At 49.8% G+C, this 27,665-nt stretch overlaps 7 protein-coding genes across 7 annotated transcripts; 2 read left to right on the top strand and 5 right to left on the bottom strand.

The window, feature by feature from the left end:
* Positions 1–197: 197 nt before the first annotated feature.
* Positions 198–1,326, bottom strand: N7457_008303 (mitochondrial 37S ribosomal protein mS38; the record flags this gene model as incomplete). The annotated part of the gene is made up of 2 exons (XM_057179346.1): positions 198–898; positions 981–1,326. 2 exons carry the CDS (start codon positions 1,324–1,326, stop codon positions 198–200), a joined length of 1,047 nt encoding a protein of 348 aa, XP_057027732.1.
* A 900-nt stretch (positions 1,327–2,226) lies between these two features.
* Positions 2,227–3,534, bottom strand: N7457_008302 (guanine nucleotide-binding protein subunit alpha; the record flags this gene model as incomplete). The annotated part of the gene is made up of 5 exons (XM_057179345.1): positions 2,227–2,568; positions 2,627–2,885; positions 2,940–3,103; positions 3,156–3,343; positions 3,408–3,534. 5 exons carry the CDS (start codon positions 3,532–3,534, stop codon positions 2,227–2,229), a joined length of 1,080 nt encoding a protein of 359 aa, XP_057027731.1.
* A 3,729-nt stretch (positions 3,535–7,263) lies between these two features.
* On the top strand, positions 7,264–7,953 carry N7457_008301 (DJ-1 domain InhA-type; the record flags this gene model as incomplete). Its single annotated transcript, XM_057179344.1, has 1 exon — positions 7,264–7,953. The coding sequence occupies one exon, from the start codon at positions 7,264–7,266 to the stop codon at positions 7,951–7,953; it is 690 nt and encodes a 229-aa protein (XP_057027730.1).
* A 317-nt stretch (positions 7,954–8,270) lies between these two features.
* Positions 8,271–10,420, bottom strand: N7457_008300 (glycoside hydrolase family 2 protein; the record flags this gene model as incomplete). Its single annotated transcript, XM_057179343.1, has 3 exons — positions 8,271–8,454; positions 8,530–8,943; positions 9,024–10,420. 3 exons carry the CDS (start codon positions 10,418–10,420, stop codon positions 8,271–8,273), a joined length of 1,995 nt encoding a protein of 664 aa, XP_057027729.1.
* A 742-nt stretch (positions 10,421–11,162) lies between these two features.
* Positions 11,163–14,484, bottom strand: N7457_008299 (KH domain protein; the record flags this gene model as incomplete). The annotated part of the gene is made up of 6 exons (XM_057179342.1): positions 11,163–12,224; positions 12,284–12,648; positions 12,703–13,027; positions 13,083–13,544; positions 13,598–13,879; positions 13,966–14,484. 6 exons carry the CDS (start codon positions 14,482–14,484, stop codon positions 11,163–11,165), a joined length of 3,015 nt encoding a protein of 1,004 aa, XP_057027728.1.
* A 3,064-nt stretch (positions 14,485–17,548) lies between these two features.
* N7457_008298 (uncharacterized protein) lies at positions 17,549–19,414 on the top strand (the record flags this gene model as incomplete). Its single annotated transcript, XM_057179341.1, has 8 exons — positions 17,549–17,703; positions 17,766–17,936; positions 17,992–18,010; positions 18,067–18,196; positions 18,253–18,279; positions 18,330–18,488; positions 18,544–19,041; positions 19,098–19,414. The coding sequence occupies 8 exons, from the start codon at positions 17,549–17,551 to the stop codon at positions 19,412–19,414; spliced, it is 1,476 nt and encodes a 491-aa protein (XP_057027727.1).
* A 974-nt stretch (positions 19,415–20,388) lies between these two features.
* On the bottom strand, positions 20,389–25,835 carry csmB (putative chitin synthase; the record flags this gene model as incomplete). Its single annotated transcript, XM_057179340.1, has 5 exons — positions 20,389–20,486; positions 20,546–21,849; positions 21,902–23,017; positions 23,092–25,488; positions 25,540–25,835. The coding sequence occupies 5 exons, from the start codon at positions 25,833–25,835 to the stop codon at positions 20,389–20,391; spliced, it is 5,211 nt and encodes a 1,736-aa protein (XP_057027726.1).
* Positions 25,836–27,665: the final 1,830 nt, after the last annotated feature.

The following is a 27,665-nucleotide window of genomic DNA, read 5'->3' as shown; positions in this document are numbered from 1 at the left end:
GTATGTATGGATGTTTGATCGAGTATAGGTGAGAGAATAGGTAGGGGAGAACGAGGAAAATAAAAAAAAAGATGTATGAAAACAAGGATATATGCCCTGAACTCTCACAAGACTAGCCTCGACCCAAAATGCACAGGCGCAGACAATATGCAACTGACAGAACAAAAGTAAACCAAAAATAACCCTCAAGCACGAGTCTACTTATCAAGTTTCCGTCTCAGGGTACGCGTCCTCTTCATCAGCTTCTTGAACTTGTGCTTCTTCATCTTGACCTTGCGGCGTCTCTTGGTGCTGATGGCGTACATGGTGCGGTTGTTACGCACACGCTCCATGTAGGTCATGCCGGCAGTGGAATCGGAGGGTGCCTCAATGGAGATCTCTTCGTGCAGACCAGATGGGCCCTCCATCTCGCCGTTGCGGACGAAAGGACCGGTGTGAGCCTCGTAGGTCTTGCGGCCATCGGCGTGGCGGGCCTCGCGAATGGTCAGGACGGTCGAGTAGGTCTGGTACTCGTTGTCGAGCTGAGATTCGGTGGACTCGGCAGCTTCGAAAGCGGATGTGTCCATGGGGACGGGTGGGGGAGGAGGCTGGAAGGGACGAAGACGACGGGTGTATTCCTCCACAGACATCTTGGCATCGGGTCCATCCAACATGCGGAGCTCGCCATCCTGTTCGCTGAAAGTCCGGAACTGATCTTCGGACTCGGACATGCCTTGCGAGGCGGGATCCATCGACTGCACGGCCGAGGAGAGAGTGAAGATGACGTCCTGCGGCTCGTTCCTCAGCGGGCGCTTTGACGAGAAGATCGCTTCAAAGGCATCAGTGGTCGAGGTCGGGGGCACAGTGGTCGTCACCGAGATTGGTCGGTGGATGGAAAAGAACGACGCGACATGGACATCTAACAAACAAAGAAAAGTTAGACTCGGTATTCTCTTCAAAGCATTGAGATCGCTCAAGGCGCTGAGAGTTTCTCCACTAACCATGAGGCTGTCGGTGCTGTGTCGAGGGGACACTGGGGAGGTTGGAAAATGCCGAATACTGGCTAGACTTTGAAGATCCGCTCCGGGAAGCGCTGTCCTTCCCCCGACGGCGGGTAGCCTTGTTCTTCTCGCTAGAGGAGTTGACTCCCTTTGCCGGGGCAGAGGTGTCCATTCGTCGGGAGCCATCGCTGGGCGGGACGGGTGGTTTGGAAGATGAGGAATACCGGCGTTCGTGCAGAGGTCGGATTGCGCCAAGCAAGCTGCTGGTAAGATTCTGACTGGAGCGAGTTATCCCCGGCAACGGCATGGGAGCCCATGCCGCCCGGCGTAGAGAGGTTGACAACATGGTTGGCAGATAACCCAGTCACTGGCGAGGTGAATGAGTCTGAATCGGAGGCGAAATCAGTCGGGTCGGAACTCGGGGTCACTGATCATGCGGAAGTTATGTAATATGGGTGCCTGAGGCATGAATTTCTTGAACCGCGTTGGGCAATCTTGACTCGCATGATCAGAGTAGAGGGGAGTTACGCTCTGTCTTCTAGATGCATGATTGCATCGCTGCTTGGGTCATCTGGCTTATTCCTGAATTCCATAGGCTTGGCAATGCAGGTCTCGAGAAATGGCCCATGACGTTGTGATCTACAGCAAGCAATCCGACAGTAAGCGCCCTCGGGCCCAGAACAAACATATATTTGATAGTTGAATTTACTGTTTCAGTCAATCGATTTGCAAGAGTGAAAATGTGCTCTACAAAGAGCAGGATATCGAGTTCATTCAAAAATGAGATAGTAGATAAACCCCAGAATGGTTGTGATAATACAGAGCAGTCGTTAAGAAACACTGCAGAGACAAGCAAATGGTATCACTCTGCACTAAGATAAAGGAAAGAGAAAACGAAAATGAAAACGAAAACGACACCGTCGCTGGAACCGAAGCGGGGGCATTAGTTGGCGAAATCGGATGGGCTTTTGGATGCAACGTGATAGACCCAAGTATGCGAGCAGAGAGCCGACAACAATCTCTCAATCAAGACGCCTCGTTAAAAACAGAGAAAGGAAATAAATGCAGGGGAAAAAAATATGTCAAAGGTCACGAAGGAGTGAACGAAGTAGCCGCCCTGGAATGCAACCGGATATTAACTGGTAGGCTGAAGAGCTGGAGATATAGAAAGGAAGAGAAGGAAAAGAATATCATCGTCGTAGATAGACGGTCATCGAAGTACCTCGGAAGTTTGAGGGCCTCTACCTTATAGTATTAAGGTATGCAGATTTTTCTGAATGATCATGTCTTGTACTGAATCCATAGTCGCTTTAAGTAATGTTGTATCAGTAGCGTTGGTGTAATGGATATAGATTTCGCGATCAGGAATCCGGTTGATGCCACGGAATCGGTCTGCAAAGTACTGAGCTGCGGCATCATAATCGGTATCAGAGCCGGCATAATCTGGGAAATGTTTGGAGATAGGCGAGATGGCAAGTTTTCCTTTGAAAAGATCGATCTTGTTGAGGAAAAGAATGATTGGTTTGCGTTTAAACCATTCGCCGTTGACTAGTGATTCGAATAACATCATAGCTTCATGCATTTGATTCTGTGAAACGTGGAGTTAGTGATGTGAGGTAGGAGATCGGGCCAGGATTGGGGCTCACGGCATTCTGGTCTTCAACCAGACATTGATCATATCCAGATAAGGCGACCATGAACAACAGACACTGGACACCTTCAAAGCAGTGGATCCATTTCTTTCGCTCTGATCGCTGTCCTCCAACATCCATCATGCGGAAGTTCATCTGTCCAAGCTCAAAGAGAGTTTCTGTAATACCTGTTGTCCGAAGCCGAGCCTGCAGCATATCCTGGTTGTCAGGAAGCCAGCCACGAGTGAAGATGCGATCGAGAGATTCGTAGAAACTGGATGTCGTCAGCACAGATTCAGGGAATGTAGGTGTCGTCCATTGGACATACTAATGCAAATTGTCATGAAGAGCGAATTCATGTCCCCGTGCAACAGCCTGTTGCACACCTTTATCCTTCCACATGATCCTCATGGCGTCGCGAATTTCAAGATCTGAAAAGGCTTCGTCGGACCCTACGTCTGGTTCTGCTTTATCTAACAAGTCCGCGAAGGGCTTTCGGGGGATCGTTAGTCGATGCAGGTTTGTTGATAGGGACGGGTAGTACCTTGATCTTTTCTTCATTTTCGAAATCGATCTCCTCGGCATTCATGATATCCAACAAGACCTTGAAAGCAATGACAATGTTCGAGTAGATAATTGCACGGGTTTGGTGACGTTCTTCTTCGGGAAAGCCCCGGCTGTGGATAATTCGCATTTGCTTGATAATGGTGGACTTGCCAGACTCTCCAGCTCCTAGTTCTCTTGTTAGCACTGCGACACACGCCAGCAGAATAGCCGGCGAGCCAGGATTACCCACCTAATAGCAGGATTTTGATGGTCCGATCGAGCGTCTTCTTGTCGCTTTTGATCCCCCGGTCTATGCGCGCATTGCGCTGGATGGCTTCCTTATCGGCCTCCTCGGGCTTCGAAACTAAGCAGCCCATGATGCCGTTCCAGTCACGACAAGATACCTAGCGCGACGGTGGTTAGTGACGATTCATGGTTAAATTGGTTCGATCGGGGACTCGACGCATCAACGACCGGTGTGCGGTCTGAATCAGGGATGCGATTGTATTGCGCCACTCGGGAGTCCAGTCGAAGCTCAGAGACAAAAGACTCGACTAGACTCCGTTCGACTTGATCTTTCTCGCGCAAGGTAGATATGCCTACCTTGATCTAAACAGCACAGAAACCTCTCCCCCTGTATCATGCAGAGTCCAAGCCAACCTCAGATGGTGTGCGACGTGATAGGCAGAAGCTTGACAGGTTCGGTACTTCCGTTGATTCCCCACACCTATGGACCACGTTCCGTTGCGAATTCAGCGGTTGTATTTCCAATTGGACCAGATTATCCTCCGAGACAGGCGCCGAGACTGAGCGACACAACGTCGAAGGTCAAAGGGGAGGGAGGTTGAAGGACGTTGGCGGTGACGGGATGAGGGGACTAAGGATGGGAACAAAAGGACGTTCCGGGAGTCGAGAGCCGACTTCGGGAAAAAGAGAGGATTAAAGCAAAAAGCGAGAGAAAGAGAGAGATAGGATGGCGCATTCAAAACCGTGCATCTCTCCCGTCCCACGAGCAAGAGTCCACAAGCGGGGAGATGGAGAATGGAGAATGGAAGTGGTGATCGCTCTCTCTCCCGTCAGACGGACTTTTTACAACGTACGTTTTCCAGGGAGCGGCCTTGTTGGGGGTCTTTTTTCGGTCTTTTTTGGGGCCTTTTTTCTGGTTTAATTGCTTTCATCTCTTAATCTTTTACACCTTCGCTTTGTATTAAAATACAAAGCATTTATCCACTCTTCACTTTGTCCCAGGGGCGCTAGGCTGATCCACCAACATGGGGGGAGGGGGACTTCACCCCTGTCTGCAATATCGACATGGAATATGTATTCAATCTATCAACACTGCAGGTACTCCGTACGGCTAATGTATATATAGTCCTGGTCTTCTAGTTCTGTAGGTTCTTCCTTCCAGATCACAGCCCTTCCAGTCTGACCGAGAAAGGATGAAGGCAAAAAGGCAACAATTCCCACCAAATGACACTATTGAAAGCGGGAATCCACGCGAGGATCCAACCAATTTTCTGGAACAATCGAATTGTCCATATTCCGACAGAAGCTACATACCACGATGTACGCAATACGAAAGGACACAGTAGTGTCCCCATGCCAAGCCAATCCGGAATGCCTGCTGCAGAGATCGGCACGAAGATACTGAAACCCGCATGAGCGTACCCAATGCAAGGACTTTCTGAAACGTTGGCGGATTCCTGTGGCCTTTGGAGCATTTGGATCATCATGGATCTCTTGCTTGGACATGGTCTACTCCCCAGACAGGTGTTTGCTCCGTTCGCTGCTTCCCCTGAGCTTGAAAACTTGAATATACCCAAGAGCTGTCGGGATACTCACGGTGGACGGAGTACGGAGTACAACGTACATGGATGGACCCCCCATACTCCGTTCATGCCGAGGTGTTGACGGATTTCAGCGCTGGGGGGTTTCCGCGCAAACCAATCACAGAGCTCCTATCCCACATTCGCTTCCATCAGCTGCAGAGGGAAACACATGTTCGGTGGACCGCTGTCATTTGCTTCATTTGCTGTTTTGAGCCGCAGGTGAATCCTTAGTTCCCTCTACATCTTACGACTCACAATGAGGACTCGCAGCCATCACAGACACAATTTAGCACATACACCTGGGCACCGCTCTACCCAAAGCTATTCAACAAAGGATTCTTCCCTCTGATATGCAACCCCGCATCATTGGCTCTCGGACAAGCCTGAAACAAAGGCAAATTGTCCCGTTGTCCCGGTTCGCAGTCCCCAGTTTCACCATATGATTTTCATTAATTGCGGGCAATCTCACTACGCCGTCTTGCGACTACGGCAGGGGGCGGCCCTTTTAGGACTGGTCCAATGCTCCGGTGGGGATCGGTAAGCCTGCCAGGCCTCATATTTTCACTGGTAGCTTGGAAATAATTTCCTCTTGGATGAATCCGGATCAGCCTAGATCAATTGGCCGATCTTGGAACGAAAATTCTCCGTGGATATCTCCCATAAAGCGTAAGATTTGCTGTCCCTGTTGCGATCGAGACTATTTACGGAGCACTCCGTCCACCAGTGTACAATTATTATTCCGCTTGCCTCAGTGGGCCCAAGTGCTTAATCATTTTGGACTGGAAAACTTCATGCCCCTGAAATTGGCATCTCCTCCACATGCAGCTTCCGAGGAATCCACACATGTGGATTGTCTTTCATTTTCGCAATAGCCGGATGATACTTCCGATTCTGTAATTTAGGGAGTATATTGTACTCACCTGTTGCCATGCTCCAGGGTAATTTATGCATAATTCATGATCCACTACAACATACAATGCGGTAGCATCCTTGGTCATACGTTATACAATCGTACGCACGTTAACCGTCAAGCCGTTGACATCCCCAAGCCGTTGATCACGATGGCTCAATCGAGTCACATCGAGAGCTTGCAGCAATAATTATGCATGACAGACGCCTCTTATCGCAAGATCCTGCAGAATAATCCCCGAACAGCCTAAGACAGATCACATGGATATCTAGATCATAATCCTAGTGCTTCCCCCAACAGACGCCACACACTAGTCAGAGATACCATAAGTACTCCGTACTCCGTACGGAGTAAACAGACCTGTCACAGGGGTGAGCGCCATCCCGAAAGATCATCGACCATCGATGACATACCACATAGCTTTTTCACCAACTCGCCTCCACTCCATCTACCAAGACAAGATCGTCCCCACCACATGGTCAGTTCCAAGGGCCAAGTGCCAACGGTCACTCTATTCAGGGGGGTCTTGGAGCCGGTGGGACGCAGGCTAATTAAACGTTGTCGATCAACATTTGACAGCAGCTCCAGGTCCTGGCTTTTTGCATGCCCGAGCGCGGATCCTTCGGCAATAGCTCCGGAGCTGGTATACCCCATTCAGTAAAGACGCGTGTAAATCAGCGTCGATGGGATGATGCGATTTGCTCGGATGCAACAAGAATAGACGGAGAGGGATTACCAAAGTACGTGCATTGTACGGAGTATGGAGAACCATGCCAGTTGGTAGTGCCCGTTTTTAGGGATCTATCTTTAGATTGTCCTGCAGGATTCTCTCGATGCGAATTGTCTCGTAATCCGTAGAATATACCCTGTTTTTGGCACTAGTCTATCGTGCTAAGAAAGGATAGCTCCATTATAGCCTGTAGTTGATGGTTTCGGGCTTGATTTTGTTCTCTTATTCGAAGAGCAAGAACAACATGGCATCCCCGTGCCAAAGTCTATTAGATTCGATTCAGGGCCCATGAACCAGATGAGAAATGCAAGAATAACATATGCCTTACAATGACCAAAGACCGAATTGGGCTAGCGACATCGGTGTCTCAGAACACGCATCTGTTCAAGTCTGGGGATGTGATTGACGGCAGAGCTCCCTAACTGAGAGTACCAGAGACAGGCGACACTCCAATTCCTGCCAGCAATTGGGTACGCCAGTCTTGAAACGTTGAAGAGAAATAAAAAGTAAATGAGCCTGGATGGAGGTCGTGACGGCACTGTAGTTGGTGACGTCACTGACGAACCCTCATCGATCCTTCCTGATGCTGCACCTCGCAGATCCTAAGCCTGATATCGTCCATAATCTACACTTAAACATGAACCATATACAGAAAGGAGCCCTAGTGGTCATTTTCCCCGGGTTCAACATCCTCGATGTGAGCGGTCCAGTCTCAGTACTCTACAACTCAGATTTCTCCGTGACCTTTGCCGCGAAAGATGAGCTCACAGTCTCTCAAGAGAACACGACAGTCCAGAGAAATATATCTTTTGCCGAGGCCAAACCTCGTTTGTCAGACTGGGAAATATTGATTGTCCCTGGCTCACGACCGAACAATATTCTACCCCTCGTGCAACCCGAGGATGGCCCACGGGCAGAGATCGTCGAATTCATCGCTAGTTTTGCCTCGGATGTGAACCACGAGAGCATACGGCAACGCACCATCTTGTCCGTCTCGCTCGGGGCCTACTTTTTGGCTTCCGGGGGAGTCCTTGATGGTCTCATTGCAACCACACACCGTCTTGCCGTCCCGGGGCTCCGAACGGTAGTCGAACGTTATGTGGAGCAGACTCCCGGAGCGAAACGGACTCGCGTCGTCCCTGAAAACTCCTCAGATTCAGTGCCCTATCTGGATGGGGGACGGAACCAGGTTGGGGTAAAAGTGATTACTACGGGCGCTAGTGTCTATGGTCTTGATGCTGCACTGTACTTTGTCAGCCTTGCCTCAAGTCGGGCACTTGCTATTGAAGTCGCAGAGCTCCTTGGACATCCGTGGAAGGAGATATAAATGCGAACCTTGTGATAGAATACCGTCTGCTGAAGGTTCTCTCGGCAGGACTATACTTTGTGTTCTTTTTTTTTTTTTTTTTTTTTTTTTCTTTTCCCTGGCCATGGGATGAATATATAATGACAACGCATTTGCACTGAACCCAGCACCGGAGCATTTAGATAAATCCAATTGATTACTTATCAAGAGCCACTGTAGATCTGCTAGATACATGTAGACAAAGGCTCCGAGTCTGTACCCAATTTGCTATTATTCTATAGTAACTGCGAGGGCATCAGGATATATCACCGACTGTCACCCACAATTATGACCTAGACCTAACGGTGCACAACATGCTTATACTGATTGAATAGCTTCTTAAATCCCTTCGAATGATGAGCCGTGAGATGCTGGTAGTAATGATCCCTCGCAGTATCCATGATCGCCTTCACTTTCTCTGCGGGAACCTTCTCTTTGCGATCATAGGTGTACAGACCATTTACTTCCTGCTCAATATCGCACCTAAAATAAAAACACATATTAGCAAAAGTTCCCGATTTGCAAAGACGAATCCAATGCGAATTATTCTCAACATACAACTGAGTCCAGACAAGTCCGCAGATATGTCCCGGCCTAACGACAGCCATGACCAGCTTCTCAAACCGCACCAAGAAGTCAGCCGGGTCACTCGCAGTCGTGTATCCCCAGTCCCGCTCTCCAGCAGCAGAGTCCTTAGGTGGCGTAATATTGACGCCGCCAAATTCACTGCAGATCACCGGCGCACCAGGCACATGCTGTGCGCCTTCGTCTAGCATCACGGAGCCAGAGAACCCTGAGTAGATCGGTTTGGTAAAGATATCGTGCCCACCCTTTGGGTCTAGAATTCCTGGCATGCTGGAACATGCTGCACCCAGCTCAGTCGAGTCACTATAGTCGTGGAAAGTTGTTAGATCCGTTTTGACGTGTTCCCAGCCGCAATTGTCGTTGATAGGTCTGCTGGGATCGAGATTCCTGGTTTCCATGTTAGTGATTTCAATTTACCTTTGGTGTCTGGATTAATGCATTGTAGATGCCATTGACGTGGGCCATACTTGGTCAAGTAATATAGAGCGCGAACATGATTGCGTTGCTCGATATTGTCCTTCAACGCAGACACACCCCACGACTCATTGAGCGGCGTCCAGGTGACAATCGATGGGTGATTGATATCTCTCTTGACGGCTTCGGTCCACTCGCCAGTAAAGCGCTCAATATATTCTGTCCCGAATTCATAGGCATTTGCCATTTCACCCCAGACAAGGAAGCCCATCCGATCTGCCCAGTAGTAGAAGCGTGGGTCTTCGACTTTCTGGTGTTTGCGGCATCCGTTGAAACCAAGCTTCTGCGCCAGCTCGATATCCGTCTTCAAAGCTTCTGAAGAAGGAGGTGTCATACCAGTCTCGGGCCAATATCCTTGGTCCAAGAACAGCATCTGGAAGTACGGCTTTCCGTTAAGCCGGAATGTTCCATCGCCGGTTTGCCAGGACAGACTGCGCATGCCAGTTGTAGTCTGGACTTCATCAACAAGACCACCGGCCTCATTGAACAGCCGAAGCGTAATATCATACAGAGCAGGATGCTCCGGAGCCCAGAGCGCAACACCACCACTCCAGACCCCATCAACGCTAAACAACTCCGGATTCTTACCCTTCATCTCCCCTACCACCGCCTCAGACACCTTCATACCCAAATCAAGCGTAACGAAATTCTTATCTCGCGGAAGCTCCCCATCAATCTTCCCAACACTCACTCCCCCAAGCGACGCCTCAACCTCAACCTTCGCCACACTTCCAACCCGCCGTCCCGCAACAGCAACCGTCGCATGCAAAAGCCCAGCCTCGATATCATCAGACCGAAGCACCGTGCCTCCACTACCACATAGCAACCGCATGGCAGGAACACTCTCTAACCAAACAGAGAGCCAGATCCCCCCACTAGGTGTATAGAAGATACTCTCCGGAACAGGCTTCCAGTACTGCTTACCACGTGGCTGGGTCATGTCGTACGGCGAGTCCCTAACACGGAGAGTGAGACGAGCTTCCGCGCTTTCCAGAGCATCAGAGATATCTATATCGAATGGAACATGGCCGCCACGGTGTCCGCCGACAAGGACCCCGTCTACCCAGACAGAGCACTCATAGTCGACGGCGCCGAAGCGGAGGAGGAGTCTATTCCCCTTTTGCTTTTCGTCGGGCGTGCGGACGTCTGTGATGCGGCGCTCGTACCACAGTACCTCGTGCGCTTCAATGAGGTTGATGTCCGATGCTGGGGTCTGGAATGCGTAGGGAACGGTTATCTGGCGAGAGTCTTTTGTATCCAGGCTGGTTTTCTGCCATTGGGAGTTTAGGCCTTCGTCTTTGTCGTCGAAGGTGAAGGTCCAGGCTCCGTCGAGGGTGTTCCAGTTTAGAGGGGTGCGTTGGAAGTCCGGGCGGGGGTAGGATGATGACATTTTAGGGGTTAGAATACTTTGGCTTCGTGATTTAAAGGCTTTGATGGGGTTTGAGGATGATGGGGGAGTTCAGGTGGAAGGTGTTCGAAGGATTCACGTCAACCCCGCGTCTAACGTCACTCGCCGCGGGGTGTCTACCGAGGTCCTTATACCGTTAGCATGAAGCCATGTGGTGGGAGTGTCTGAAAGAGGTGATCTTCATGTCTGGTGATGTCTCGACGCTGTCACTATGCTTAGCGGATCCCTGCTGAGGAAACAAGACGTACAAGATTCCATCAACACAACTTAGATTGGAGAATGTCTGGTTCTAATGGCAAAATCTCATTGATGATTGGGGATATCAAAAGAGTAAAACATCAAAAATAAAAAAAAACCCACTCGACGGAAACTCCCGAATCTGAAGCCCCCGATGCCAGATCGCCCTGGTATCAACGAATCCAGACCATCCCATCCGACCCTTTCCTCCGATGCGCACCGCAAAAATGAAAGACAAATATCAAAAAGAGGTAGGATGAAAGTCCACAAGGACTCCAGTTCCCACTCTATCACACGCAGATCTTGGATATCTCGTTTTCTTTTCTGACGCCTTCGTTGCTTGCGTTCCGTGGTATCAATCAACAAGGAAAACCAACAAAAAGACAACCGAAAAAAAAAACACGCTGGGAATGACAAAAACAGGGGAAAAAAACAAAAACAACTCAACCAAAAAAAGGGTATACTGCTGCAAATGGATATTTTGGTTTTAACGCGGTGGCCCAATTGGGGCCGGGTATCCAGAAGTAGAATTGGAAGTGCTAGGACGACCACTATCAAAAGAGGTGCGCGGGTCATGCTTGGGCGTCATGTCACCCGGCGCGGTGCCGAAAGGAAACTTGGCGTCAAAGCGCGTGGGCCAGCCATTGCTGTTGCTGCTCTTGTGGCTATGCGAGCTCCCCAGGACGGGCACGTCGTCTTCGGGGAGGTTCACGCCGGAGTCATTCCATGGGTTGCGGTAGCCACTGTCGCGCGACTCCATGGAGACGAGTGAGGCCTTGGAGGCGTTACTCGAGGCGTGTTTGAAGAACGATCCCGGCGAGGCGGAATGGTTCTTGCGACCGATGAACGAGGAGAAGGAGGAGATGCTTCCGGGCTTGCGAAGGCGCTCAAAGATCGAGCCTCGCTCGCTGGTCTCATCGGAGAAGTTCGGCCGCGTGGGCGAATCAGTCGAAAGGGGCGCCGGAGCGTGCTGCAGTAACTTCGAGTCGAAGAAAGGCAGCGACTCTTCAAACGAATCGGACTTGGGGCGAGGAATCGCACCCTTGACGGTGTTTGCATCGAGTCCGTGAGCAACAAGGCGGGAGATCAGGAAGTCGATCGCATCCTTCAAACCACCTGCGTTGTTACGCGTGTATCCGAGCACCACACGGTCTTCGGGACCGGGAGTAGGAGAGGAGGAGCCTTCCTCAGGGGTAGTTGGAAGATCTGTACCAACATCCACGTTGATATCGACCTCATACTGTTCCTTGAGTTTAGTTCGAACATCAGCAAGGAAATCCGTTGACTTGAAATAGTCTTGGAGCTCCCCAGAGCTCTGGAAGTGAAGCTCGTGGCTCTCCGGCACCATTCCAAGCAGTGCGTCGACTGCCTGGGGGACCTGATACTCAGGACCGGAGATGGTGACAACGTCACTAGCAAGTTCAGTGCTAGGGAATTCAATCTTGCAGTTCCATTTCTTCTCCAGCTCATCGATCTCCGTCATGCGGGCCAACAGCTCACGGTGGTACAAGCGGTTGATCACGACTCTCTCAGAGACGTATTCGGCATCCTGTTAATTGTAAGTCTCTATTCAAGGGTCAACAAAATGTGGGCAATGAGAGCACTTACGACTTTCTCGACCATGTCCATAATCTCTTGCTTGACAAGGTCCAGACTTTGAGCGTTGCGGGCAGGGGTTCGACAGATAACGTTGTCAACCTTGATGTCATCATCTTCTTTGCCCATGCCGCCACGGTCCATAGCATTGGAAAACTTCACGAAGACAGAGTACTTCTTCATGATGCGTTGGATATGCTGTCCGCCAATTCCGATGATCCGTTTGTGATACTGATCAGGGACGTGGAAGGAGATCGATGCAGGCATCTCTTGTTCGACCAGGTCTAAGCCATTCTTGGTCGACTCGTACTGGTTGCCGCACACGTCGATGTAGAAGTTGTATTCGTTGAAGCCGTCGAAGATGATTTGGACATTGCCTGTGTGGGAGTCAGCATCTCATGTCACAGACCGGTATCTGTTTTGAAACTCACTCTGGCCCATGATCTTGTTGATCTTGCCGTTCTTCTTGCCACTAACAAATTCCTTATGCTCGTTGGCTAGCTCAATCTTCACCCGCATCTGATACTGGCTTCGCATCACGAAAGGTATTTGGTTGATGACTGTCATGGCAGCCTTGACTGCATCATCGGAGCCGTTGATCGTGAAAGTCAGGTTGTCGAAGCTGACCTCCGCTTCCGAATTGGTACAAATATCCGACAGCATGGAGCGAATATCGGCGGTCGAGGGAGCACGGAGACCACCTTGAGCCGGGTCGGGCATGATGATCCACCATGACGCACTGTAGAATTGACCAGCCTGTACATTCAAAGATTAGCAAACCGTTCTGTGCGATTGTCACAAAGCTACGCACCAGAGCCATAATTTCCCTGACTGTGCGCTCGACATGCAAAACCTCGGTGCCTTGAATCCGGACCAAGCCACGTTGGCTACCCAGCTGCGGGAAAAGGACATAAGACCCGTTCATCTCCATCACCTTCCGGACCTTATCCAGGCGATCTAGCAGAATGTTGTCAATCTTGCTCGAGCTGACAACCACATCCTTGACGAAAATCTTCACTCCCATGACCAGCTCCCGCAACTTCTGCTTAGCACGAGCAATCTGCTCCGGTGTCTCGCCCGTAATGTAAACCTCATCTTCGCTGCGACGATTCGCACCGGGTGGAATATAGCCGAAAATCTGAGGGAAGGGAGGAGGGAAGTAGATGGCGGTGCCTGTAGCGGCTTCGATGAGCTTAATGTTCTTGCGGGTGCGGCCACAGACCAAGGTGTGCATGGTTGAGTCCAATTTGATGGCATCGACATGGCGTTTGAGCTGATCTCTGGTTAGCTTGCCGGTCTCACGGCACACGCACACAAACGACGTACTATTTGGTCAATCATGATCAAGACCCGGGTCTTGGCATGTTCCGAGCTCTCCAAGTCACCGTAAATGGCAACTCGGAAACGCTGGTCCAAGCCATTATCCGAGGCATATCCATAAGATGATACTACCGCACTATCCGCATCGTGGAGCTTGGGTGTGAGCAAGAAAATGTCGGCCCCGGTGTAAGCGGCCAAAGTATCGAGGTGCTCGAGGACGCTGGATCGGATCCCTTTGGGTGATCCATCGACAATAAGATGAGTGTCTACATCAACGGTCGCACATCGCTAATAGATAGCCATCTGTTAGCAAGAGATATCTGTGGACCTGAAAACCCTGCTCGTGCCGAAACCAGAAAAATTCGTCGACGTACCAGCATGATTGGGGTCTCGTTCAAGATTCTCGCCCGCATCTTTCGCGCCATCTCTCCATCACCAGTGACACAGACGTTGGTCACTAAGCCGTTCGGCCGACGTTGTAGTGAAGGTACAGCCTTCGCCTCGGAGGTCGTGAGCGTAGCTTCCACCCGTCCTCCTTTTTCTTCCGTGATCTTTCGGCATAACCTCTGCAAGCTCTCGACGTTGTTCGTGTGGACGGGAAGCTGATGCACCGATGTGCCCTCTGGTGTGCCTTCCGGGAATGTCCAGCGCTGGAGAGCGCCGGGACTGGCGTGCAGCACGTCCTCGACATCGGGGCCGGCTAGGGTCGACGAGAATGGGACATTAAATGAGAGGTTGACGGTGGGATCGATACTTGTCGGCGGTGTCATGGGCGGCGCCCCGTGTGGTCGGCGAAAGGCCATGTCGGTGTGAGGTCTGGACATCCCGAAAGTCGGCGTCATTCGTTCCCAACCATGACGGGCTTGACCCGTAAAGTTGGATATCTTGTGCATGTTTAGGTAGAGAAATCTCTAACCCCTTGAACGAGTCGAGGGGATAGAGAGAGAGAAGGTGGATGGACTGGGTTGGGGGTGGGAAGGAATTAGGCCGTTCTCGACAGGGATGGGAATGACCTGTGTGGGCGTTTCGACCCGGGAATGGTGGAAACGAAGATCGATGGGGGACCAACCAACTAAAACCGAGATGGGATGGGACAACTAATAAGAGAAGGAACCCCGTTGAAATGAAAGAAATAATGTCTATGGACAAGAAAATAGAAAGAAGCCAGAAAAAACCCCGAAAAACAATTCATGAAAATGGGTGTCGTCAGTCCTTTGCGGGTCTGTTTCTCTACAAAATGGCCTACACTTTTGAGCGTTGCTCCTGGAGCCTTGACCTTATCATAAAGACCGGTGTTAGAGACTATACATGACACTAAGGTCTCAAAGCCTTCTTATCAAAATCCACATTCACCTCAAAGAATGCAGGATGCAGCAGAATGCCCATTCGCAAGGGTCTTCTTGGCAAAGAGAAACCGTCCCATATGGGCTTGCGAGTACCCAAATACAGCCCATCGTAGCATAGCCGTATGACTGGTAAATTTGCAACTATCTCGAATTTGAGTCCTTGCGGTCCTCGCCTTTCCTGTCTCATGTCTCATACCCTCTGCCAAGAGTATCACGTGGGGATGAGATCAATCCCTCAGTCTGCGCGCCTCCCCAGGCTGTGCATTTCACTTGGCTTCATGTCTAGTTCATGTATTGACTCCGTACTCCGTACAGGTCTCAGGTACTTCTGATGGGCTCCGAATCATTCCGTACGATGTACCATACATAACATACATGGGATGATCATATCATAGGCCCCGGGACAAAGAACCCTGTATGCCGCCGTATCTCGATCCACCGGCTTGGAGGCGATGATAGGATGCCCATCACTTGGACCGGCTGGGCCGGACGCTGGGAAGACTGAGGGGTCAAGCCTAGTCAGGCAGGTGGAGCTTGATCATACCGGCCGATGTCGAAGCTGAATTGTTCTGATCGCTTCTGATCGGCCGCTGATATGTCTAGACTCATCGGGGCAAATCGTGGTGCTTCCGAACGATACATACAATACACCACTCCCGCTGTATGCATGAGCATGCATGGACAATACAACTACCATATGTGTTGCCGTGGTCTGGCGCAATGGAGCCCACTGCCCAGGTGCTCAGGTGGGATAACGTTCCCCTCAATAGTCGACGTCATCTTCTCGTATAGGTGGTAGTGGGTCACCTCTTCAGCTCAAGGCCTCGACAATTCCGACTGGGCCGTTGGGTTTGGAAATCTAACTGAGGCCATCGTTCCATCCCCGGTTTGAAAGTGACCTCGGGAGAGAGCGTCTCAAATGCACTCCGTACATATGTACATGTAGGCTCACGACCCTACAATATATTGAATAAGCGTCCATTTAATGCAATCAATTCCAATTGAAGCCCCAAAAAAGGATATATATGATGCAGCTGACACATTTCATAATAGCAATATGGATTCCTTTCTCTTCTAAACTACCGAGGCTCTCGACTTCTGATTGGTACGGCAGATCGGACGTTCAGCTGCACATTAGATACTCTAGTGCGTTCAACCACAATTAATCAAGTAATTCAGCATGAACTATTCCTCCGTGCAGGCCAACTTACTGCGACAGGGATGTACCTCCGATTTCTCTCGATCTGTTTGGGAGCTTGGGTCCATCCCCGAATTCGTTGATGGGGAAGGTATTCCACATCGATATATACTGTTGATCAAATAAGACTTGAATTGTCACAAAACAAATTTAGATTAGGAGCATTGGGAGATCCAAGGCTTAAAAAAAGGACATCGTATATATAAACTAGTATTATTGAATAGAAGAACGGTGTGTTCCCGCATGGGAAGGTTATAGACACAGCAGAGTTGACTGAGTATGGAATGGACTCCGTGGTCATGGATCCGACTCGATATAAAGGCGGCAGAATAGGCGGAGACAAAAGGCGGAGATAAATGGCTTACATAACGGGTTATCGGGGCTTCCAAGGACCAGCCCTGGAGCTCTTGACCTCGGGGTGGCCTTCGTTGGGCTGTAGATGTATTATAGACTAATGGGCAAACATTGTATCTTGAACTGTACTGGTCGAGCTGGTATCTTTACTAAGACTGTGTGTCTTGTCCTATGCTACCAAGGTACATCCTACAGCAGTATTCTGTTATCTGCGTATGCGCCGGGGCTATCCTCCTCACCCTCCTAGCGAGTCAGAAACATATGTCAAAAGACGGTTTATATCGTGATAGCTTGATATCCGGAAATAAAAATCTCCCCTAGACAGAGGAGAACGCTGAACAGGCCGCCGATGAATCTTGTGTATGAAGTATCATACCCAGACTACGATAGCGATGTATGCAACCCTGAAAGGTAGAAAACCATATTAAAGACATGGATAGTCTATGAAATGGTATTGCTTTCGATATCCTTAGATCCATTCGCTATACATCTACCCCACTCATATTTTATATCCAAAAGATAAGCTTCGGCTGGACAGCTCAGTTCGAATTTAGAGTAGATATTTGAGTATATCACCACAGAGCCGAAGAACGTCGATTGATATAATTCGAGCATTCTTTCTTTTAGATAAGCCAAGCCTCGATATAAAGGCTACTTGCTCAACACAGCCTAATTACATTTGGAGCACTGTGCGGGGTTTTGATACCCCAGACTGCTGTTTCGCTTCTCAACCTCAACCTCTGAGAGACCTCGAGGATCTCTATACCTGATAGGTTGCTCCTCTCAATGCCAAGATATCCAAGACTTCTCCAACCTTTAACATCCCCTTCTGTTGCTTGGCATCAAGTGCAGAACTGAGGGGTAGCCTTGATGTTTCCCCAGATCATTCGATTTCCTATGTTGTCCCGAGGCTCTTGTTGCTGATGTGTGGGGAAGATTCCGGCTAAGGGTCTCTTAAAAGAGAACTCTCAAAGACCCCTCATGTGTCAAACCATAACCCACGTTTTCGGTTCTTTTTCCCTCTCATTGAAGAACTAAGAAAGCGATTCAATAGCAAATATGGCACCCAATTTGGTCACTCCTTTGGAGGATGAATCCATCAAGAAAGAAGACGTTGAATTTGGCCACCTCGAGGAACAAGAGCTATCAAATCATAAAGTCGGCACTGAATCGCCCGTGTATGGTATTGATAAGGCGCACCAGAAGAGGGTCATGTACGTTCCAATTACCCTGACACTCCAATTTGGAGCCTTCAGCTAAGTAGTACTCTAACAAGGCGACGCGTTGATCTCCGTCTCCTTCCAATACTGGGAATTATGTATTCCATATCCCTCATTGACCGGACCAACCTTGGTCTTGCTTTTGTGGCAGGAATGGAGGAGGACCTTGGACTTGACATTGGAAGTAGGTACACGATCATCGTGATGGTATTCTTTGTGGCATATATGTAAGTCCTTCTTGCGGTCTTTTAATCCAACGACAGTCTAACTTCGTGTCTCCAGTATTTTCGAGATACCCAGCGTACGTTTGCACTCTTCCATCATGTATTATCACCAATGACTGACTGTTTCGACAAGAATCTCATCCTCCCCAAAGCCGGTGCAGCAAACTGGTTGGCGTTTCTCGGATTAAGCTTTGGGGTGATCTTGATTGGAATGGGATTCACGAACAATTGGAGCACAATGGCAGTTTGCCGAACCCTTTTAGGTAAAAAGAGGTCCTCCGTGCAGATTTTGCCCTGCTAACACGCTGTTCGTCACTAGGTGTAATGGAAGCTGGTTTTCTTCCAGGTACATCATAATGAGCTGTGTCTTCAAGCTGGGCATCACTGACTCTCCAGGTTGCACCTATCTGATTACATGTTGGTACACGAGGTTTGAAGTGGGCAAGAGACTCGCTGCATTTTGGCTAGTCTCTGTTGTACTGAACGCATTCGCTGCGATATTTGCATATGCCTTGACGCTGCTCGACGGGACGTATGGTCTGGCCGGATGGCGTTGTAAGTGGTTGATTCTCGCACTGTGGACCACTAACTGACGGTGCTTATAATCTAGGGATTTTTATTATCGAAGGTGCCATAACCAGCGGTGTTTGTTTGATTGGGTGGTTCATTATCATCGACTTTCCAACTCAGGCAGGTAAGTTCCTCAAACCAGAAGAACAAGCATTCATCATCGCCCGCATCAACAACGACAGCGGAGACGCCGCAGAAGACCCAATAACGATGGAACGTGTTCTCCATCATCTGAAGGATTGGAAGTTGTATGTCTGGGCATTCAATCTCATGGCCTCCACCCTACCTGGATATGCATACAGCTACTTCAAGACAGTCATCCTCAAGGGTATGGGCTTTTCCACCACAGAGAGTCAGCTTCTCAGTGCCCCACCTTATGTCCTTGCTGCATTTGCCGTATACTTTAGTGGCTGGCTTACCGATAAATACCAAATTCGTGGACCGGTGATTGCTGCCCACCAGCTCTTGACAGCAGTGGGTATGCTGATCACAGCCTATGGCGGTTCGATGGGAGCGAGATATTTCGGGATCTTTTTGGGTAGGCTCCCAGTCTGTTCATTGGCGCTGGATTTACATGCTCACGCTTTCTTTCAGGCGTGGGGTTCCTGCAGTTTTGTATTCCCGGCGTGCTAGCATTCCAAGCGAACAACATTACGTCCCGCTCAAAGCGCGGAGTCGCATCAGCAACCTGCCTAATTGGCGGTGGCCTTGGGGGAATCATTGCAAGTATCACTTTCAAGTCCGATGAAAGTCCGCATTATACTACAGGCATTTGGGTGACGTTTGGTGTTACGATGGCCAGCATAGCCCTTATCATGATGATGGACTATCACTTTTGGAAAATGAACAAGAAGGCCAAAGAGACGAATAGTTACATCGAAAATATGGCTGGATGGTACTATACTCTCTGAGTATGGTATGTTCACATTGGCGGAATGGAAGAGCAATGAGCGTCTGTGGCGCAGGACTGTCCAGGCATAACTCACCGTTGGAAAATCCCATTCCGAACTGTCCATTAGATGACTTACATGTGCGGTATACATTATAGGCTTGTATAGCCTTGTTTGTGAAGGTATATAGCGCTTAGGGTCGGTTTCAATTGGAATTGAATTAGCTGCCTGAATATGCCTGCTTTGAAGCTGACAGAAACCAGAATTCCGAGATTACTATGACAGAGAGACCTTGAGGAGTGCATAGTCAATGTACGTAGGCCCGAACTTGAAAAGCAGGCAGGCAAAATAAAGCTTTGCATATAGTCGGCCGTGTTTACGACCTTACGATGTCTTTGCAGTCGTCTTTCTAGTAGTCTTTTCAGAAGTCATTTCTACAAATATCTGACTCCCTTCTCACTAGCTTCAATTAGAGACTGTGATTCACAATACATTAATCAGCGGTCCAACACCAGACATATTCAGGCAGCTAAAACCAATCCCTGAGCGCTATACACCTTCGCAATTCCCTACCCTTGGCACGAATGATATACACACAGGCTGGGTCAATATTAGTATTGCATAACCCTTGAAAGTATGTACTGTTAATAGCTTAGGACGTAGAGGCCTAAACACCCCAAAGCGAGATTGGTTCCAAATCTTACTCATGGTCCTACGACGATGGTCCTACGAGGGAGAATTCAGATATAAGACGTGGAGTTAACCTGGTCACAACATAGGTTGTCAATGTGCGCTAGAAGAAAGATCTCATTAAGACTAAGGAGCGAAATAGCTCAGAGACAAAGACGCTGAATGCTGTACTTGAAAGAACCCAAAACCTCGTAGAAACTCCAGAGATGCCGAGACCACATACAGAGAAATGTCAAAAATGTAAAAGCATAAGGGCTGAGAGATGCGGAAGGGGATGCAGAACGCATATTAAAAGGTATAGAGAATCACATGTTAGCCAGTTCCTGGTCGATCTGGCGGTCCAGGAAGGCTCGCTTGTCGCCAGTGAGTGAGGTTTGCAGGCGTTGTTCGACAAGAGCGCGAACTATCAGAACTATGTTAGTGATCTGTATGGGTATCATAGAGAATGAGTTCGGAACTTACCCTGCTTTTTAGTGACAGTATCTAAATCAACCTCTGCGAGACAGCCGCGAATCGCCTCAGTGATGGTAGCCTCATCGGGACCACTACCGACACGGAAATCGAATGCAGTGCTAGCGGGTCGGGGAGGATATTGAGGCAATGGACTGCGAGAGCGTGAATTTCCGAGGAGATTATCGCTACTCTGCATCATGCCGATGCTGTGTCTGCTTGTGTTTATCGGGCTATCTTGGTAGGCGCTGAGACCACCCATGGACATGTGCCGGGAAGCTTGTGCAGAATGGCCCATTTGAGGACCAACCTGAGGCATATCTGTGTAGCGAGAGAAGTTTGACATGTGCGAGTTGCGGTTGCCGGGAACATTTCCGCCAACGAAGGGTGCGGGCGACTGAGGGGGCATGTAGGGGTGGTGGCGGCCCTGACCAGGGAAACCGGTGAGAATGGTAGAGGCGGGCTTGACAGAGGAGTACTGCGAGTGCATGTCATCCATCTCCATCGCCATGTCGTCATACCGACCCGTGGCATAGACCTTCTCCTGAGACGAGCTGATGTCACCGCGACGGCCAGGAAGATTGTTAGCCATGGCATAGTCATCCCAGCGTTGGAGTGGGATGCTGCGCGGATCGAATGGCTCATCTTCCACAGCGATAACACGCTTGTCACCCTTCTCGCCGATGACGACACGGGTAGTACCCCAAGTGAAATCGTCCTGCTTCCAGAAGGCATAGAGCGGCAGGATGAAATTATAAATCGGGTAAGCAAGTAGATAGATGATCATCCATCCGATGTGTTGCCACTGCCGTTTGACAATGAAGATAATCGCTTGAAGACCATATACACCAGCCAGCATGATGATCGAAATCATAGGGAAAGGACCTGTGTGGCTAGCGACGCGGTAGATCAGGTAGGTGAGGTAAACGCAGGTAGCAGGAAGAATGATCGTTCCCAGCAAATCGACAAGAACAACAAAACGCATACTGAAGCAGCAGAAACCGCAGAGGTCCTCCAGAGCTGCTAGTTCCACCAAGTTGTGGATAGTAGAGTTAATCCAGCGGCGTCGTTGCGACAGAAGCACACTCCAAGCCTCGGGGGCGGCTGTACTTGCGTACGCATCAGGAATGAACTTGTACGACATTGATGGGAAGTGCTTGGTCATGATGGTTGTCAGATAACGATCCTCACCAAGCGAGAGAAGGTTCTTCTTGTGGAGGGTGTCAACGTCGTTGTCAGCATAGTCATTAATGACTTTGTCCGAGATGATGAGAGGACGCCCTTTATCCGCAGTTCGAAGACGATACATGGTGAAACTGTGCGTTGTTAGTACCGAACAAAGCAGTGGCGAAAGAATTCAACACTTACCATCCAGGAAGACAGGTAACACTGCCGAAAAGCGACTCAAATGCTTTGGCCAGATGATGCGAGATGTAGTATTCGTAAACCTGAATCATCGTCCACCAACTACGTTCCTCATTTTGGAGACTGGTCTCGCCGCAAATGCCGGCGATTTTGGCATCCGCAGCACAAGCGGCAACCAGACGGTTCAAAGAATCTTCCCTAACGGTGGTATCTGCATCGACCATGAGACAGTACTCGTAGAGCTCTGGGTCTACACCGATCACATTGTTGATTTGATGGAACATTTCGAGTTCAAGAGGCGACATGGGTGAGCGGTGATGGACGCGGTTCAAGAATTGCATGAGAACAACCTGGGTATCTCGTTTGCCACGGTTACCAGGCTTAGACTTGCGTTGCTCGGATTCCTTGCCGACCTTGACAACTACAATGTAAGGGACAACATTGCCCTCATACTCATAGAGACCAGAGTACACCTTGCCGTAGTTCAGCTGCTCACTTCCTTGGCCGAGTGATTTGCATGGTAGTGCCGGTGGATCCATCTTGGGATCAACACCCAGAATATCCAGGACAATCTTAGGGGTAGGACGGTCGTTACCGCCACCAACAATCATACCGTCGCAGATGACAAAGATCAACTTTCTCTTGTTGTCGTACTGGAGAGCAGTCAAAGAATCAAGACCTTTTCGGAGGTCGTTCTCACCCTCGGTATAAGCAGGAACCATGCAAATAACGAATTTATCCTGTGGCGTGGGTCGACGTTTGGAGCCCAGCTGTAGAGCTGCCAGGAATTTGACGAGGATGACAGCACAGATGAGAATAGTGAAACTGAGCAAGATCCAATTGTTCACAGTGCATCGTGGACTGTCACGGAAGTCAACTTTACCCACGTAAAAGACGAAATCAAGACACGTTTGGGCATTTCTGAAGGCCGGTGTATCCTGCCATTTGTCGGTGACATCTTCGCCCATATTGTCTCTGAAGAGGGACGTCAAACTCGACGGTAGCCAATTGTATGAGTCAAGATTGTTCATCCGTTTCAGTGTGTAGAAGTAGTCCGTCAAATCATACACCTTCTGGTCCTTAATAACCCAGTACCGAGCATCAGCTTCAGCTTGCTTCCTGATGGTTTTTTCGTCCAAACCAAATCTCCCTTGTAATATGAACCAATCTTTGGCAAGAATCTATTTTCATACCAGTCGTCTTTGTGGAGTTTAGAGTTGACGTATGGTGACTGTTTACCCGATTTGTGCTCGGCTGTAGGCAGAGTAATAGCATCTGTCTTGTTGTGTGACAGTGTTATAGTATCGGACTTGACGAATGGAGCACAATACCGGTTAAGAGGCGGAGGAAAGTAGGCATCCAAATTCTGACCTGCAAAGTCCTGCATGTTGGATGATGATGTGTCTTGTCCATTGATGTCACTGTGCTGTGTGCGCGCGAATTTTGCGATGTCGTAGACGCGGCCGTGGATACCAACGAAAAAGTCATTGCTTTTTGAGTGCCATCCAAGCTCTTTCTCGTTCCAGGCTTTGTCCTTGTTTGGACAGAGAAGATCACCGAAGGCGATGATATAGAAGCAGACAATTCCGTTGAACAGCAGGATCAACATAACCAGGACGAGCTTCTCTCGCCATGCCAGGCGGACATCCGGGCGTTTCATGCGACCAACGTATCGGAGTACGAAGGAGGGAATCCAGAAGGTCATCGCCCAGACGAAACCAGCCCAGAGCCGACGGCCCCAGGTGATGGTTTTCTTCTCGATGTGCTTAGGATCACCGAACTCGGGGTCGAATTCCCCGACGTATCGGCCATATTCGTCGTAGTATGCAATGTCTCCCTTCTTATCGTCACCTTTGCGGCCCAGTCCGTAGTCACCGTTGTTTGCAGTGTTGGCGAATGGCGCGCTAGGGGCAATGGATTTGGCACCGCCCATGACACTCGGAGCCATGGCGCCGGCCGCGGGCATGCTAAGAAGGTTGGATGATTCTTGTACTGGAGTGCCGTCCGAGGTGAAGCCAGTCTCATACAAGGCAGGTCCGTACATGAAGGGATTGACGTGAGTATCCTCTGGCTTGAGATCGAGCATACTCTCTGCTTCCCACCATGCACCTTCTCGCATCCACACACGCTGTTCTCCAACGACAGCATCGCCGTTGCTCCAGCCTCTCTCGATAATCCAGTTTTCAACACCATCCTGTCCTTCGGTGCAACCAAGTCGTGCATATCGCCCGACAAACTCTTCCACGTCGAAATCGGCGGTGAAGTCGAGTTGCTTCAAACGACGATTAGCCCACTCCGCGAGTCGCCAATCTCGTAATTGGCGAGAGACAGCACCCGCAGACCACGCCGTGGGTCCCACTGACGTGAGCTGCTCCGGCATGTCATCACTCGGATGCAGAGAGAGGTGGTACCAGACACGGCTGCTGTTGAGAGTTGTGGAAAGATCAAACCGCCCACGCTTTCCGACAGTAATACCTTCGGTGTCAACTGGGAAAAGAATGCGTCGGAGGAAAGCATCGATTTCGAGCTCGACACCAACTTTTTCCAATACATCCTGCCGCTTGTCGAGATCATGTTCGCGTTCCCGGCCAGCAAGGCCTGTGGTGATACCGAGATCCGGTTCAACCTGGCTTACTGCGGAGTTCATTTCACTGATGACAGAGCCGCCAATAGGCGGAAGAGGAATCCCATCATCCTTCATTTCGGCGTTTAGTCCGATGCTATCGTCGAAGATACCTCTCATGGCGATTGCCTTTCCAAGAGCTGGTCGGGGAATATCGATTACAGTCAAGTTGACTGTGTCATCATTAGACCATTGTGCCGCACCGCCCCCATTAGTAGAATCATTCTCCAATGCAACCTGGATATCAGCGGTGATAGCCTCGTTTGCTTTGCTAATGACCCAATCGACCAGAGCCTCGTAAATGCCTGCAATCAACACTTCCCGCTCATCGGTGGAGCATTTATGCAGGAGAATCTCCGGATCAATCGACAAGAGACCACCCGCATCCTCACACACTTCCTCTAGATCTTCTTGATCGACTTCAAAGCCGACGGTATTGCCGAGCTTGATGAGACCAGCCAGGACTGACAGCAAACCTCGCTGAGAAGCACCTTTGATGCCGATCGCCTTTAAGGAAGCCCGAAAGTCCTCCGCTGCAGCGGCATCATCGGCCGTGGGAAGATAATGCGGGGGATCATATGTGCCTGACCGCTTCAGCAAGGTGTATGCCGAAGGATCCTTCAGGTCCAAGAATTCACGCTCTGCAGCCGTCGAAGCAGAGGTCAGGAGATAGTAGAAGGCATCGAATGCACGGTAGCCAGTTTCAGGCTGGATATCCAGAAGACCTTTGCGCACATTAATGCCCGCGGTGGACAGGGCGAAGGAGAGGCCAACGACTGAGCCTTGGAGAGACAATGTGTAATTGGCCGCTAGTGCGGCATGGAGACAGTATGAGGGATTGAAGGAGGTGACTGCGGTGAGAAATGGACGTAGGGCGGAGAGTGCAATCAGAGCTACCTCGGGTGTTTCCACTGGGATCGACGTGATGAATGGTTCCAGCAATGATGGCGTTGACTGATGTAGCGAGCTGCTTGATATTAGCGGGTTGTTGCATCCTGAGATTCGGGGTTTAACATACCCTAGGACGATACATCCGTCTTCCGCCCGGCGTCGAGCATGTTCCCAAGCCCTGATCGCCAGGTCACGGTCGACCGTTGCGCCAGTTCGCCCATCGGGCAAGGTTGTCGCTGCGGTGACCCATGTATTAACAACCAGACTTGTGGCTGAATCTAGCTGGTATGGTTGACCCGCGGTGTAAAAAGAGTGCAGAGCATTCAATAATGTTGTTGTTGAGACCTGACTCCCGTGTTGTGGTCGGGGGCCGGCCGAGAGCCCGGCCGACTGCGTGGAGAAGACCGAGTAACGGTTCGACATGACGAGCGTGTGGTCGCAAGTTCAATGAAGTCAAAGGCAAGATGCGATGTCCGGCCTATTCGCTATCACCACCACATGAGGGTACTTTTTCTTGTATTGGTCAGCTCGTCCTGCCGGATGTACAGTGAAGGATGACACGTGAAAGCTAGAGACCAGGTTTCAGAGTTCGATAGGTCAAGGCGAGATGATCAAGGATTAAGGTAATTGAGCGAGCGACTGGAGATGGGACTCCTGAACGGTGGGAAAGAAGACAAACAACTTCAGAAGTTCGGCGTGGGGAGAAAGAAATCCATGGAGTTTGAAAATTACAGGGCTCTATGCAAAAATACCGTAGATCCCGACGATCGTCTCCTGCCTGTGCAGTCCCCTAGTTAAGCTTTTGGGATTGTCTATCTTTTCAAGAATCAGACGGTATATCTGAGCTTTCTCACGGATCTGAATGATGCGCAGGCACCGTTTGTATGCCTCCTTTGGATTTTTTCATATATCCGTTGAAGTTCTCCGGTCTGGGGAGTTCGCCCTGTAATTTTGAACCATTGGGCCAGAGGGTGTTTGTTGCTCTTTCACCCTGATGGGGTGCTGCTTGATGCTTGCTGACCAATGAGAGGACCCAAATCCCACCGGAGACCCCAAACCCCGTCGAATCCAGAATTCACAGCCCACGGATTGACAGATCTAGTATTGTATCTTTGGTCATGGCCCGGTATCGATGGTTCCCCCTATGTACCTGGGTACCTGGGTCCTCAGGTATGGTATGGACTATATTTGGGATGTCTCACACGGTTTTTTTTTTCTCTGACAGATGATCGAGTTTGCCACCCAGTCCACCGTGCCACCTGTGAGTATGGAGTACGGAGTACTCCGTACGGACTCCTCCATACGAGATTCTCGAAGGGATATTCTTAGGACTCTACACTTCCTGCTAGTCTCACCCCTGGACCTGAGCGACAATCTAATTCTGTCAGCTCATATTTCGTGATTTCGTTGATAGTTATTGCCATATGCGCTTCCCTTGCAAGGAGGTCAATATTGCGCGGAAGAATATGGGAGTTGACGTGTCCGACCTCAGTACTCCGTACCTAAGTACCGGGTACGGAGTACGGAGTACACGCTACTATGTACGGAAGAGGTACTCCGTACATCGCACATCGTGCTCGGTACTCCGTACTCCGTTCTATTGTCGTGGTAACAGCTAGAGTGGAGATCTCTTAACCTGAGACGTCGTGTTAGAAAAAACTTGCTTTTGTAATTTTCCCTTCCTCGCTAAGCATTTCCATTTCCTCTGTACACCACACCAGGCTTCGGTTTAAGTGTAAATAGTCTCTCCAATAGCCCTGGACGAGCCATAGCTCCGCCCATCTGTGGGAACGGGGTGTGATGCTCTGGTGGATGCTACCCGAGACACGTCCAATAAGACAATTAATATAAAAAAGAAACTCCAGTCTGAGTGGCCGAGGTTCACCTATTCTTAGCGACCGAGCTAGTAATTTGTGACTTGGTATTGCACAATACGCCTCCACCCCCGGCCTCTTATCGATTTGTTGCTTTTTTTCCCTTTGTGATCCCCCCATTGGGTTCTGGGCTTCTTCTGCTTCGAATTCTGTCCCTATCTCTCAGCCACTCGTTCATCTTCGCCATTGCACATCAAAATATTCCCCCTCTCGGCATCAACTCCGATGTGTGCAATCTCAATTTGTTGCTAGGGGTCTTCATTCCGTCGGTCCCAAGACATTCTTCCTCGATCCACGTTCATTCCGGTACTGGGTGGCCTCTCAAGTCACTTCTTCCGTCGATTCTGGACGTCTGGATAGCCCCTCATACACTCGTTCC

Source organism: Penicillium paradoxum, assembly GCF_028828445.1.
Source record: "Penicillium paradoxum strain IBT 22861 chromosome Unknown utg000007l_segment0_segment0, whole genome shotgun sequence".
Taxonomy (NCBI): Eukaryota; Fungi; Ascomycota; class Eurotiomycetes; order Eurotiales; family Aspergillaceae; genus Penicillium; species Penicillium paradoxum.
The sequence above is the reverse complement of the archived record's forward strand: the minus strand, read 5'-3'. Positions and strand labels throughout refer to the sequence as shown.